Here is a 13,738-nt window from a genome sequence, read left to right as displayed (position 1 = left end):
ATCTGCATATTTGAAGAAAAGAAAAAAACACTAATCTGAGAAATAGGTGCACCCCTATCATCATTGCTGTATTATTTACAATAGCTGAGATACAGAAACAACCTGAGTGTCCATTGAGAGATTAAATGAATAAAGAAGATGTGGGGTATATACCCACAATGGAATATTGCTCAACCATTAAAAAGAGTGAAATCCTGTCACTTGTGAAAATATGGATGGACTGGAGGGTATTACGCTGAGTGAAATAAGTTGAGAAGGAAAGGCAACTATAATATCATTTCACATATGTGGAATCTGAAAATGAAAGTAAACTTCATAGATACAATAGATTGGTGATTGCTGAAGGGGATAGGAAGTATGGGTGAAATCAGTAAAGGGGATCAAGAGGTACAAATTACCAGTTATAAGTAAGTCATGGGGACATAAGTACAGTTTGGTGTCTGTAGTCAATAATTTTGTATTGCAGATTTGAGAGTTGCAAAGAAAATAAGTCATAAAAGTTATCACAATAAAGTCTGTAACTTTGTATGACATCTGATGTTAACTAGACTTACTGTGGTATTTTGCAATGTATGCAAATATCAAGTCATGTTGTATATCTGAAAGTATGTAATACAGTTTTATAATGTATAAATCATATATATATAATACAATATTGTACTATCAGCTATAATTACTTCAGGAAAAAATAATACAAGCCATCTAATCAAAACCCCACAAATACATAAGATGCTTCAACAGAGGAGAGAGCATTTGGAAGGAAATCTAGCAGGGTGAAATGAGAGACTGATTGAGGTGGAGGTGACATGTTAGTTGGGGAATAGATAGGAAAGTGTCTCAGAGAAGGAGGAGTTTTACCTGACCATTAACTGTCAGATCCAGCCTGTGATGAGTATTCCAGGCAGAGATAAGCCTGGTATGCTCAGCGCCGGAGTGAATCGTCGTGCCTAGAGCAGCAGTGCCCATAGAACTCTGCATAGTGTGTCCGCTGTCCACTACGCTACTGCTAACTAGCTAGCCACATGTGACTGTAGAGCCCTTGAAATGTGGCTTGGGTTTCAGAGGAACTGAGTTTTTAATTCATTTAAATTTAAATAACCACTTGTAGCCCCTGGCTACCATTAGTGGACAGCGCTGGTCTAGAGGGTAGTTTCTTCGAAGGAGGGTTAGTGATACAGGATGAGGGACCAAATTCTGTCAGGTTTTATACATTATTATACCAAGAGGTTGGGGTTTTATTCTAAGTGTAGATGTAAGCCACTGGAGTGTTTCAACCAAGGTTATGGTGTGATCTGATTTATACTCTAAAATGGCAGCTGGGCCATCATTGTGTTTGGAGTTGGCAGGTACCTGACAGCATATAAGGAAGGCCAGTTTATAGCATCTTGCCTTGGTCTACAAGGTAGATGAAGTCGACAGATTGGGTTGTATCTTGGCAGTAGGGGTGTTAAAACTTGCAGCGGATTGGATTTGGAGCACTTACTGTATTAGGGATGGCTCTTAGATCCTGACCCAGATCTCTGGACATCTCAATTAGATTCCAAGGTTTTAAAGTCAAGGAGTTGAAGACAAAATAGAATACATTTTTGTTTGTTGATAGTTACTAAACACATTGTTTTAGGAGGGTAACAAGTAGGCTCTAAATGTCTAGGGTTCTGCTTCACAAGTTAAAACTAAGGCCTCCATTTCCTTATTTGCTAAGAAAATGAAGTTAATGAATATAAACGTCTTGGTTTTCCCCTAGAATTTTCTTAAATCTTTTGTACTTATAAGTACATACATATATAGGTACTTAAAGCAGTATACATTTAGCTGATGTTTTTATTAATTATTTAGTTTCATAACAGTATTTTTCATAGTGTGAAAGAGCACTTCTTGCAGCTTCTTTTTCTCTGTCTTAAGGGGTATTGTGACTCCTGCTGTGTGAACAGTTTGAGAACTTGAAAAGGGTTGACAGTCTGTGTGTACCAGGGAAAATGTAGAGCATCTTTGAGCAAAAAAGCACTACTGTAAAACCCGGATAATAATATCTGTTGTGGAAACCCCTTAAATTTATGATGACCACATTAAATACAAGAAGAAATCATATGATAAAAACTAACATGTTAAAGGAGCATGGAAAACAGAGCCCATGAGTCTTGATCCTCTGTCCAGTCTATTATCCCACAATTGTCTCTTCTCTTGGTGAAGGACCAGTCGGAGCCCCTGCACCTTCCGTAGCTTGCCTTCCAAAGGTCTGACCCACTTCTCGCTCTTTTCCTGGCACATTCAGGTGATGAAGGATTCGGCTCCAGAGCTGAATGTGAGTAGCTCTGAAACAGAGGAGGATAAGGAAGAAGCTAAACTGGATGGAGAAAAAGATCCAGATTTTAATCAAGTACGTGTTGAAAGCAACTCTGAAGCCCCTGGGTATCTTTCTGTACCCAGTGTGGGATATTGGTTCTCAGCCCCTGCCTTGTTTTTCCTCTTCCTTAGTTCCGGTGACATGCTATATTTATTCTCATTTCTCATGAAAAGCAACAAGCTACATTATTCCAGAATTTGTTTTTCTTGCTATTAAGAAAGGCTTAAATATAATGTAATGATTAAAGTTTGAGCTGGAAAAGAAGACAAAAATGAGACCCATATCTTAGTTTGTTGCTTAATCATGTAGTCTTAAAGTATGAAACTATTACTTAGATTCCCTCATTGCAAGCAAAACAAATAGCCTGAATTAATGGAGCTTATAAAAGAGGTTTCTGGGTCTCTGATTAAGGTGTTAGTCAAATGACCAGATCACCATTAGTCTTTCATTTTTCATTGTCATGAACTTAAAATTCTTCAACTAAAATTGCCTATGTTCTCTGTATTCCGTTGATGATTTTGTACCCCTCTTATTTGGTTGCTTGATTATATTCTGCATGTTCATAGTGATATTGGAGAAAATTACCTTATAAACAATGTGTTTATATGTGGGAATATTTGGTTGATAATATGTTAGGTAAGTTTTAACTTCTCAAAAAATTAGACCTCTTTGTTCCCAGATATTCTGTAGATACCTTCATTTCATGGAATTTTTTCTCTTATTATGCATTTAGTTTCGTTTTAACAGATGTGATATTTATCTTTTTCTTTACTGCTAAAACACAAATATGGCTAGTGTTCTCCCTGAAGGAGTGACAGTGTTGTGATGGCCCCCCCGCTCCATCTGTTACAGAGCAGAGAGATCTGGGCGTGTTGGCCTGTCACTACACACTGACACTGTCACTTCATTAACAACCTCGGTTAAGTCTGAAAAGCCCTCTTGACTTGAATCTTGGTCTCCCAGAGGTAAATGTTACCGGTAGTTTCCCAACCAGTACAAAGAGATAGGAGCATTTGTTTTCCATGGCTTACTGGATTTCATAAGGTGCCAACTGGAAAATACCTATGAAAGAATTAAACTATGTACTTTGGATGCCACCAGCTGACAGTGATCAGCCACTCTTGTTAAAATTGTTCTGTCAAATTTTTGGTTCTCTCCCACTGGAGGGCCCCTTTGCACCAATGCTAACCGAACCTATATATTGTCTAGGAATGCAGGTTTTTCATTTTAAGAGGATATTTTCCTATAATGAATAATGCCCTATTAAAATTTACATGTATGTATGTCTTCTGTTTCTTGGGAAGGGTTTTGAGATCTCTGACTCAAATAACATCTCATGATAGACATTTGCAAACATATCCTTGCTGTCTTCTAATCTGTTTGTTGTGAACTCTTCATGGCCCATCTCATACAACCCACCTTCCAGTCTCAGATCTACAAGCCAGTTTGCTTTTTTAGTTGATAAATTAAAAGTACATGTGTGGGCATTGATCATGGTGGGGCAGGGATGAACATATTCATCCTGGTTTAGGAATCCGTTCTCTTTCATTTGCTTCGCTGGCAGGGACTGTATTACAGTTCTAAAATCTCTTGGGAGTATGGCTTAATAATAATTTGGGAATCACATCTCTTTTCAAATCCCTAATGCCTGTTTTCACCATCTCATTTTCTACTCTCCTGGTAAACTTTGTATTAGTTTGTAAAGTTATGTCTGTTCTTATTGTCCTTAGGTTCTGTTACTTCAAGCTTTGCTTTTCAACCCGAGTTATTTAGAAAATTCTTTACATTTTCAAGTAATGTAGATTTTTCGGAAGCTAACTTTTGAATGTCTACTTCTATTCATTGTGGTCATAACCACAAAATTTTTGAAAAGTAGATGTGGAATTACTCTTCTCAGTTGTGGATGACAACAAATTTCACATTTACAAATATGATCGGGAATGTTAGGAAACATTGCTTTTTATATTGCAATTATAATTTTTTACTTTATAATTTTCTTGTCTTCCTTTTCCTTATTTGGGTGTTGTAATACTCTGGAGTGTTTTTTGTCCCACAATAAAATCTCAAAAGTGTATGGAAAGAGTAGATAGCCCCAGAATAATGTCAAGCCCTTTCAGAATGTCAGCCACCTCAAACCTTTTCTTCATCATACGTTGCAGTATTTCAGGACATAGATAGCTTCTGTAATTGCTGTTTCAAATCCCATAATAGAAAATGGTGCATTTCTACTTGTCCTTAATGGAGGTGAACAAATCCCCTTTCCTCTTTTCTCTAAGCTAGATAAACCCAGTTCCGTTGCCTTTGACAGTATCTACAATTTAGGTTAATAATGCACCCAGTATTGGATATCACTTAGGTAATTGAAAGCCTTCTAAAACCAGTGGGCTGGTTTTTGTCAGATGAGTTAGATTTAAATTCTGTGGCTTTTTTTTTGAAAAAATAATTCTGGGAAAAGCTTTTAGATCCATGTAAAATCAGAGTCATTACAAAATGTATCTTGTTTAATGCTCAGGCCTTTGTTATTTGGCTGTGTTTTTACTTCTAAAGTAAAATTCTATTTTGTAGGTATTTTTCCTTAGAGTCTTTATTGTGGGATTTTGGTCCAGTTTTATCTTTTCTTTCAATAGCTGAGATTGAAAAAAATGTTTAACCAACTTTGATTTTTTTTTTTTTAAACTCCCATGTTCACTTAACTTTCTTATGTCAGTCTCGCCACTGGCCATCACTCTGAGCAAATGTTTTTCTGTATTTGCATCCTGATCCTCCTCTGCTTTGTAAATCTCTGGAGCTCTGTTGTTAAATGAATATGTGGCATCTGTATCCATAATGACCCCTAAACTACTATGCTTGTGCACAGCTGACACTCAGTGGCAACTATGGAAACCAGAGCCAGAGCCTGGGGTTACCTCATCCAGATGTAATTAAACCAGAGACTAACATTTAAAAAAAATCCTGTTTCTTTCATTCCTTGGCCTGGTTATCAGAATAATCTTGACTTTTAACCTCTTGATGAGGTATTTACAAGAATAGTATAGAAAGAAATTTGGTCCTTTTCTATTATTTTTTTCTTAGGACTCGTTTAGTATGTATTAAGTGCCCATATTCATGCCTGTACATTTTGTTGAACTGTCTTTAGGTAAATCATGTCCATGATGACATTTCACCTCTAAATACTTAAACCAGCATGTAAGACAGTGTCCTCTTACCCACACTGATGTTTCTCTAGCTATTCCAAATATGTCTTAAATAAGTCCCCCCGACACACTCAAGCCAGCATGCAATCAAGGTATGCATTGTTTCTTATCACTTTAGACTGTTAGCATCTATAACAGTTATCCTACCTCCCCACCCCCTTTCTTTTCCTCTTTGACATTGACGAGCTCAGTTTGATTTCTTGTAGATGGTCTCACATTCCGGAGTCAACTGATTGCTTTCTTAAGCTGTTGATTAAATCAAGTTAGTGATTTTGATTTCTCTGGTCCCTGTATTTTCTGTAGATTGTTTGATTTTGATTCCTCTGTTCCCTGTATTTTCTGTAAATTGTCTAAATGTTTGATTAGATTCAAGTTTAACTTTTTTTTTTAAGAGTAATTTCATAGGCAGCTATATATTTTGTGATTCTGTGAAGAGGCACAATGTCTTACTTGTTTTTAAACTAAACTTGATATCTTAATACTATCTTTCATTTCACTGAACAAACTAGGATTCAGGTTGTTTATGAATTAAATTTTAACCTTTTTCAGTTTATCACTTTTGTGGTTTAAGGTCAGACTTAACATTTTGCTTTGAAATGGCCTTTTTATAATAACTACTTTAAATCCTGGAGCCTAACATGCAGTTAGAGGTCTATTTCACTCAAACTTTTTCTTTTTTTTTCAACTTTATGTGAGCCTACTAAGAACCTCTGACAAGTTTCTACTCATTAATGACACTGAATGTCACATGGTTAAGGGACCAATAAGTACACTGCTTTTGCTTGCCTTTGTGAACTGTATGAGCATGGGTCACACTGGATAATTTCAGTGCTTTCTTTGTTTTGGAACTTTATATTATAGAGCAATGGAGGAACAAAGCGGCAAAAGATATCTCACCAAAATTATATAGCCTATCAAAAGCAAGTTATTCGGCGGAGTATGCGACATAGAAAAGTTCGTGGTGAGAAAGCACTTCTTGTTTCTGCTAATCAAACATTAAAAGAATTGAAAATTCAGGTGAGGAAAATACAGCATTTAAAAAAATATGCTCTGGTCTTACATACAGGACCGTCCTGAATGCCACCTTTTCCACCCATGTTTATATATGCCTCGGTTTTCTTTCAGGGTTGACCTTTTAAACCTCTATCTGCTCATAGTATTAAGCCATTGAGAAAGGGCCTCTTTGATTTCAGAATAATGCCTGCAGGGCCCTCAAATTAAAGTAACTCTTTCTTTAAAAAGACTTAAGTTTTCAAAATAGCCGGGAAATCTTTCTGTGAAGTTGAAAGTGGTTTTTGGATTCTGAAAATGTGAGTGAATTCTGAGTAGCTTTCCAATAATGAGAAACATTGAGAGCCATTTAATTTGTTAAATGTGAAGGTTGTTCCAGGATAATTGTGCTCAGTGTATGGTGTTGTGTGTTTTTCTTTGACCACTTAGTAAGTATTTGAGCTTGTTACCAGGATCTGTGAAATTTAAGGGGAGGTAAATAGCACCTTTGTAATTGTTTATCCATTTGGATGAGTCAGATTCTTCTTATCACATATTTTTAGTGTCAGATAAATCTGTTTGGTTGAATTTTAAAGTTACCTTTACCTCTCTTTATAGAGTTGAGTTTTGCAAAATTCATTTTAGATCGTTCCCTCTTCACCCTTCCAAAAGCATGCATTGCTTTGCAAATCAGTTCAGTGAATGTAGTGTAGGCGTTATGAAAATGCTTTGTGATACTGTTATTTTTTGGTATCAATATTAAAGTGCTATAAATGAACATGCCAATAGTATGTCTCAAAACTTAGGCAAAAGGGGCTGATAAATTCAAGATGTCCATGAAAAAAATCTGGCCCTTAATCTGTTTCAAGTCACTGATACATATCCAAAAAGTTAACCAAATTTCCCTCTTTGCTATTTTATGTGGCATAGTTTACTGGTTATACATTTTTTTCTTGCTGCTGATACTTATCATTGTAATTGAGGCATAAGTACAGGGTTTCTTTGAGGGTGTTATGTGTTCCAGATTGTCCTGGAAACAGTATTTCCCTTGGTTGAACCCATGGCTCTGAAAAAAGAAAAAAACGTGTCGGCATAATATCTTTACTGTTTGTTACTGTACCTTTTACATCTGAGAAAGCTTGTTTCTGTCACCCGTGCTCTGCCTGTCGGTGATAAACCTTCCACATTCAAAACCTTTAAATTACAAAAAGAGCCCCCGTGGATAAAGACATTTAAAACGCGTGTGCTGCTTTGTTATGGACGACCGTTTTTGCAGGGTAAATCAGAAGTCAGCAGAAATAACCTCTCTCTAGGAGCAGGTTACCCGCACAGATGAGTTGTTAGAATCAGCAGCTGTTGAGATGAAACCATCCCCCACCCCCAAATATGCTCTTCTTGGGAGGCTGCTTTGCAGTGCCCTTTCTCTCCTTTCCCACCCTTGCTCAGGGACCACTGTGATCCAAGCAGGCAAAAGAAAGAGCAGTGAAGTGTAATTTCCCCTCGCTGCTCAGTGCTGGTAGCTTTGAAAACTTAACTAGATGAGACCTTTTTGCCTAGCAGCCTGGACGGCATTGGAATTTGCAGCGGGCATTGGTGCCGTGCAAAGTTGGTGCTGCTGAATGATGCCCTAAAAAGCATGTAACACATTTTTATGTTTGATGGAACCTTTCCTCTAGGGATACTATATTTCCAAGTTAACAGGATGACAGTCTTTGTAACGCTGTAAATACTTTATTCTAGACATACCCATTTATAGTTGCTTGACATTTTAAGAAACTTTATTCACCTAATTATCATTAATTCATCACCTATGATGCCAAAAATAAATTAAATACAGTTTATTTACCTCTTTTCTCAGAAGATGCTCAGTGTTTAATTGTGTCACTTCATTTTCCCAGAGATAGGCTGTGGTGGGTGGTACTGCCTACTATAGAAAGGAGGAAATTTTGGTCCAGAGGTTGAACGGCTGGCAGCCGAAGCCACGGCTCTTGTATTTGCTGATTGATGCACACACACACACACCCTGTACCATAGCTAGCAGTGTGCAGCTACCCACCTTTGGGGGCAAGGATTTCATTGCTGGTGTTGCGCTCTATAGATCAGGAATGCTGCGCGCCCTTTGTAAATCAAACCCGTGTGATGTTAATGATGCTTGAGCACTCTGCTGCCACTTAGGGAGCACTTTATGTATTATTGTACCAAAGGCCTCCATGCCTGTAATTGGCCTGTGCCCTCATTCTGCAATATGGTTTTCTTGCTAGCAAACACCGTTCGTTCTTCATAGTGCTTCTACAAAACCTGCTCCGGCCTCTAGTTCTGGAGCTGACTGCCCCTGGTCCTGAGCGCCCCTAGACCCTCTGTGTACTCTCTGTCCCCATCTTCACTACTTTGGCTGTCACTCCTAAGAACCCTCCAGGTGGGATTATTCGTTTCTGTAGTTCCAGCCACCTAGCTCAGTATTTAACACATGGTAGCTTCTTAATAATTGCTTACGTAAATGTCCTTGCCTGTGTGTTCAAAATATAAAGTATGAGCCTCAGCACCTCAGTGATGGCACTCGTGGCTAGAGGTATTTGTTGTTTGTCTAGCCTCACCAGGTGATACAAGAAACTGAGCATTTAGATACATTTATTGAGTATGTAACTAAGTCACGAAGCATAATAAAATGAATACTTCTGAACTCACCCTCCAAGCTAAGAATTAGAACATATCGTTGAAGATACATATGTGTGCCTCTCTGAGCCCAACTCCTCCTTCCCCCTCCCAGTGGTAATTACTACTCACAAATTATAAAAAATAAGTTTTCTGAATTTGAAAAAATGTTTACATATGCATAGTTGTCTTTCTGAGTGTAGGGTACATGCTCCTACTCTTAAGAGATTCATAAGGGGTGTACCTTGGAGAGATTGCAGGTTTGGTTATAGACCACTGCAGTATAGCAAGTCAAATGAATTTTTTGGTTTCTCAGTGCACGTGATACTTATGTTTACACTACCCTGTTAGTCTATTAGGTGTGTGAGAGTATTATGTCTAAAAAACAAGGCACATACCTTAATTTAAAAATACTTTATTGCAAAAAAATGCTAACCATCATCTGAGCTTTCAGCAAGTCATAATCTTTTTGCTGGTGGAGGGTCTTGATGCCTCAATGCTCACGGCTGCTAACAGCTCAGGGTGGTGGTTGCAGTGGCTGTGGCAATTTCTTAAAATAAGACAGCAGTGAAATTTGCCAAATCAGTTGACTTTTCCTTCCATGCAATGCTGTTTGGTAGCGTTTCACCCCTAGTAGGACTTCTTTTCAAATTGGAGTCAGTCGTCTCAAACCCTGCCACTGCCTTATCAGCTAAGTTCTGTAATAATTCTAAATCCTTTATTGTTATTTCAATAGTCTTCAGAGCATCTACTAGGAATAGATTCCATCTCACGAAACCACATTCCTTGCTCATCCATAAGAAGCAACAACCCATCCGTTCAAGTTTCATCATGAGATGCGGCAGTTCAGTCACAGCCTCAGGCTCCGCTTGTAATTCTGGTTCTCTTGCTGTTTCCCCCACATCTGCAGTGACTTCCTCCACTGGAGTCTTGAACCCCTCAAAGCCCTCCATGAGGGTTGGAATCGACTTCTTCCAAACTCCTGTTAATATTGTTATTTTGATCCCTTCCCATGAATCATGAATGTTCTTGATGGCCACTAGAATGGTGACTCCTTTGCAGAAGGTTTTCAGTTTACTGTGCCCAGATCCATCAGAGGAATGACTGTCTATGGCAGCTATAGCCTTACAAAATATATTTTTTAAATAGCAAGACTTGAAAGTTGAAATGACTCTCTGGTGCATGGGCTGCAGAACGGGTGTGTGTTAGCAGGCATAAAAACAACATTAATCTCAGTGTCCACCTCCATCAGAGCTCTTGGGTGACCAGGTGCCCTGTCATTGAGCAATGATATTTTGAAAGAAATTTTTTTCTGAGCAGCAGGTCTCAACATTGGGCTTAAAATATTCAGTAAAGCATATTGTAAACAGATGTGCTGTCATCCAGGCTTTGCTGTTCCATTTATAGAGCACAGGCAGAGTAGATTTAGCCTAGTTCTTAAGAGCCCTGGGATTTTCAGAACGATAAATGAGCATTAGCTTCAATTTGAAGTCACCAGCTGCATTAGCCCCCAACAAGAGAGTGAATCAGCCTGTGCTTTGAAGCTTTAAAGCCAGGCATTGGCTTCTCCTCCCTAGCTATGAAAGGCCTAGATGGCATCTTCTTCCAATAGAAGGTTGTTTTGTCTATATTGAAAATCTACTCATTAATAATCTCAGCTGGATCTTCTGGAGAACTTGCTGCAGCTTCCCCCCCAGTACTTGCTGTTCCACCTGCACTTGCCTGACATGGTCATGGCTGCTTTTTCCCTAAGCCTCATGAACCAACCTCTGCTAGCTTCCAGCTTTTCTCTGCAGCTCCCTCACCTCTGTCAGCCTTTATAGAAGTGAAGCGATTTGGGGCCTTGCTCTGGACTAGGCTTTGGTTTAAGAGAATGTTGTGGCTGGTTTGATCTTCTCTCTGGACAACTGCAGCTTTCTCCATATCAGCAGAAAGGCTGTTTCTCTTTCTTACCATTCACATGTTCCCTGGAGTAGCACTTTCCGTTTCCTTCAAGAACATTTCCTGTGCATTCACAACTTGGCTACCCACTTTGCCCCAAGAGGCCTAACTTTTAGCCCGTCTCAGCTTTTAACATGCCTTCCTCGCTGAGCTTCGTCATTTCTAGTTTTTAATTTGAAGTAACAGAACATGCAGCTCTTCCTCTCACTTGAGTGCTTAAAGGCCTGGTAGGGTTATTAACTGAATCTCAGTATTGTGGTGTCTCAGGGAATAGGGAGTCCCAAGGGGAGGGAGAAAGTAGGGAGATAGTGGTCAGTAGAGCAGTCAGAACTCACACATGCATTAGCCAGGTTCGCCATTTTATATGGGTGCAGTTGGTGGCACCTGCCTGCCCACCCCATTGTAATAGAAGCATCAGAAAATCACAGGTGACCATAATAAATACAATGGTAATGACAAGTTTGAAATAACTGTAAAATTTACCAAAATGTGACACAGAGACACAAGGTGAACAAATACTGTTGGGAAAATGGCACCAGTAGGCTTGCGGGTGTGCATGGTTGCCCCAAACTTTCGATTTATAAAAAAAAAAAAAAGCTCAGTATCTGGCAAACACAGTAAAACAAGGTGTGCCTATATTTGGGTTCTGAGAGGAAAGACTTTAGTCCCAAGAGCTGAATGTAGTCCAGGCTGCTTGCTGATGGAATCAAAGCAGAAGGAAGAAGAGTTAAAGTAGTTTTCAGCTGAAATTAAAGATAGTCTTATGAAAGAATTTGGACTTGATTACCTAGACATGATGGGAGTGGCATTAATGGCCTTGCCCAAGCTTTATAAGCAGAAAAGCTGTCAGCCTTCTGCTCCTTTGATTTCCCCACACTCCCGCCCTTGGAGAGGTGGTAAGGTGCAGAACAAAAGGATCTGTGGGTTTAATTATTCCCTAATTCTCTACCAGGCCTCCTAAGGATGTTTCCAGATATATCGGGATTATAATCTCAGTAGGAATATAACAAGTGGGCTGAGTTACAAACAGTAGTCTCTTTTGTACCCCGAACTATTTTTTTTTTAAAGAATCTATGCATTCTTTATTTGGTTAGGGTGTAAGTCTCATTAATGTTTATATAAACTCTGTTTCTTTTATGTTGGCACAGATCATGCATGCGTTTTCAGTTGCTCCTTTTGACCAGAATCTGTCAATTGATGGAAAGATTTTAAGCGATGACTGTGCCACCCTCGGCACCCTTGGAGTCATTCCTGAATCTGTCATTTTGTTAAAGGTAGGTGACAGCTCCTTATGAGAAATTCCAGAAGGCTCTAATGATAGACACACACGTGTAAACTGTGTGCGGTGGTGGCATTCTGGCCACCTTGGGTCTTTGGCAGGGTAGTAATTGCCTGCTGTGAGCTTTTGCTGTCCTCTGGCCTCTCTAGCTCTCTCTGAGCCACAAGGGGCTTAGAGGAGGTCACAACATCCTTGAGTCTTGTGGAGTTTTCATAATTTTTGCTAAAAATATAGATCCATATTTAGCCTCCTAACTTGCAGATCATTAGAGTTACTTCAGCATACCTCTGCAATTAAAGCATCCCCTCCTTTCCTCTTGGGTCAAAAGCACCAGTCAGTCAAGTTAGGAAACAAAACGTTAAGACACAAGGCTTGGCCACAACAGTCAAAGTACCTCTGTTGGCTTGATGGTATTCTTGTCCAGGATGTGGAAACTGGTTTTGGTTAGAGTGGATTTAAGAAAGGTGGAAGGTGTTGTAGAACGTAGGGGCTGCTGAAGTACAGCATACAGAATGTAAGCAACAGTGCTGTAGTATCTTGGGGTGACCGCACTACCGTGGCAAGCATCTAGTAATACATGTAATGATTGAGTCATTATGCTGCACATCTGAAAAACCAATATAATACTCTGTATCAACTTCATTCCAATTTAAAATAAATAGGATCTTCTGAGAAACTGTCAAAGAAAAAGAATCATGTGAAACAGCCTCATCAGCCCCATCTACCCTCCTAACGGGCCTTCGATTTGCTTTTGTTTCTTGGTGTCCAGAAGCATCCCCACCATGTCAGAAACCACTGCATCATGTGGCAGAATATTTGGCAGGTTTTAGAACTGTGAAATGGATGCTTTTCGTACCCTCTGGCCTCAATTCTGGGAAGATAAAGTTAGGCCCTAGGAATGGTGAAGCCTACCCATATCTGCACACACACACACACACACAATCCCATCATGTATCACCTCCCTCTGTTTACTTTTTGCTTTTCTTGAATATAGGCTGTGGACTTACTTTGAAAACCTATCGAGTTGCTGAATCCTAAGGACTCTGTCTAAAATCCTAGCAATAGCCTATATTATTAACGGGTCTGTACTTCAGATGGGCAACTAGAGCCCATGCTGATTGTTGGCCTCTTTGCCTTTGCAGTCTGTCCCACCATAAGCTTGGACTCAATGCTAACTGCTGCCCTAAAAAGGATATGGGTCATTTGTTCTTGGTGGTGAGAAGACAAAAATGTATTTTTAATCTAATTGGTATTTTTAGAAGACCAGTCTGACTTTATTTCTATTCAACTCACTGTCACCACCAGCATCTTAACTCACATTAATAAATCAACATTTAG

At 39.1% G+C, this 13,738-nt stretch overlaps 1 protein-coding gene across 10 annotated transcripts in view; it reads left to right on the top strand.

The window, feature by feature from the left end:
* The window catches only part of USP48 (ubiquitin specific peptidase 48), a 95,227-nt gene that overhangs the window by 74,377 nt on the left and 7,112 nt on the right, over positions 1 to 13,738 (top strand). For 7 of the 10 annotated variants that reach the window (XM_073233356.1, XM_073233359.1, XM_017651162.3 and 4 more), the window contains 3 exons: positions 2,273 to 2,377; positions 6,400 to 6,555; positions 12,270 to 12,395. In XM_073233356.1, the coding sequence (XP_073089457.1) occupies positions 2,273 to 2,377; positions 6,400 to 6,555; positions 12,270 to 12,395 (387 nt within the window). The remainder of the gene's footprint in view (positions 1 to 2,272; positions 2,378 to 6,399; positions 6,556 to 12,269; positions 12,396 to 13,738) is intronic. The other 3 variants (XM_073233358.1, XM_073233357.1, XM_017651161.3) reach the window with 1 other exon arrangement.

This window comes from Manis javanica, chromosome 4 (assembly GCF_040802235.1).
Source record: "Manis javanica isolate MJ-LG chromosome 4, MJ_LKY, whole genome shotgun sequence".
In the NCBI taxonomy this organism is placed as follows: Eukaryota; Metazoa; Chordata; class Mammalia; order Pholidota; family Manidae; genus Manis; species Manis javanica.
Note: the sequence above shows the minus strand (reverse complement) of the source record. Positions and strands in the feature narration are given on the sequence as shown.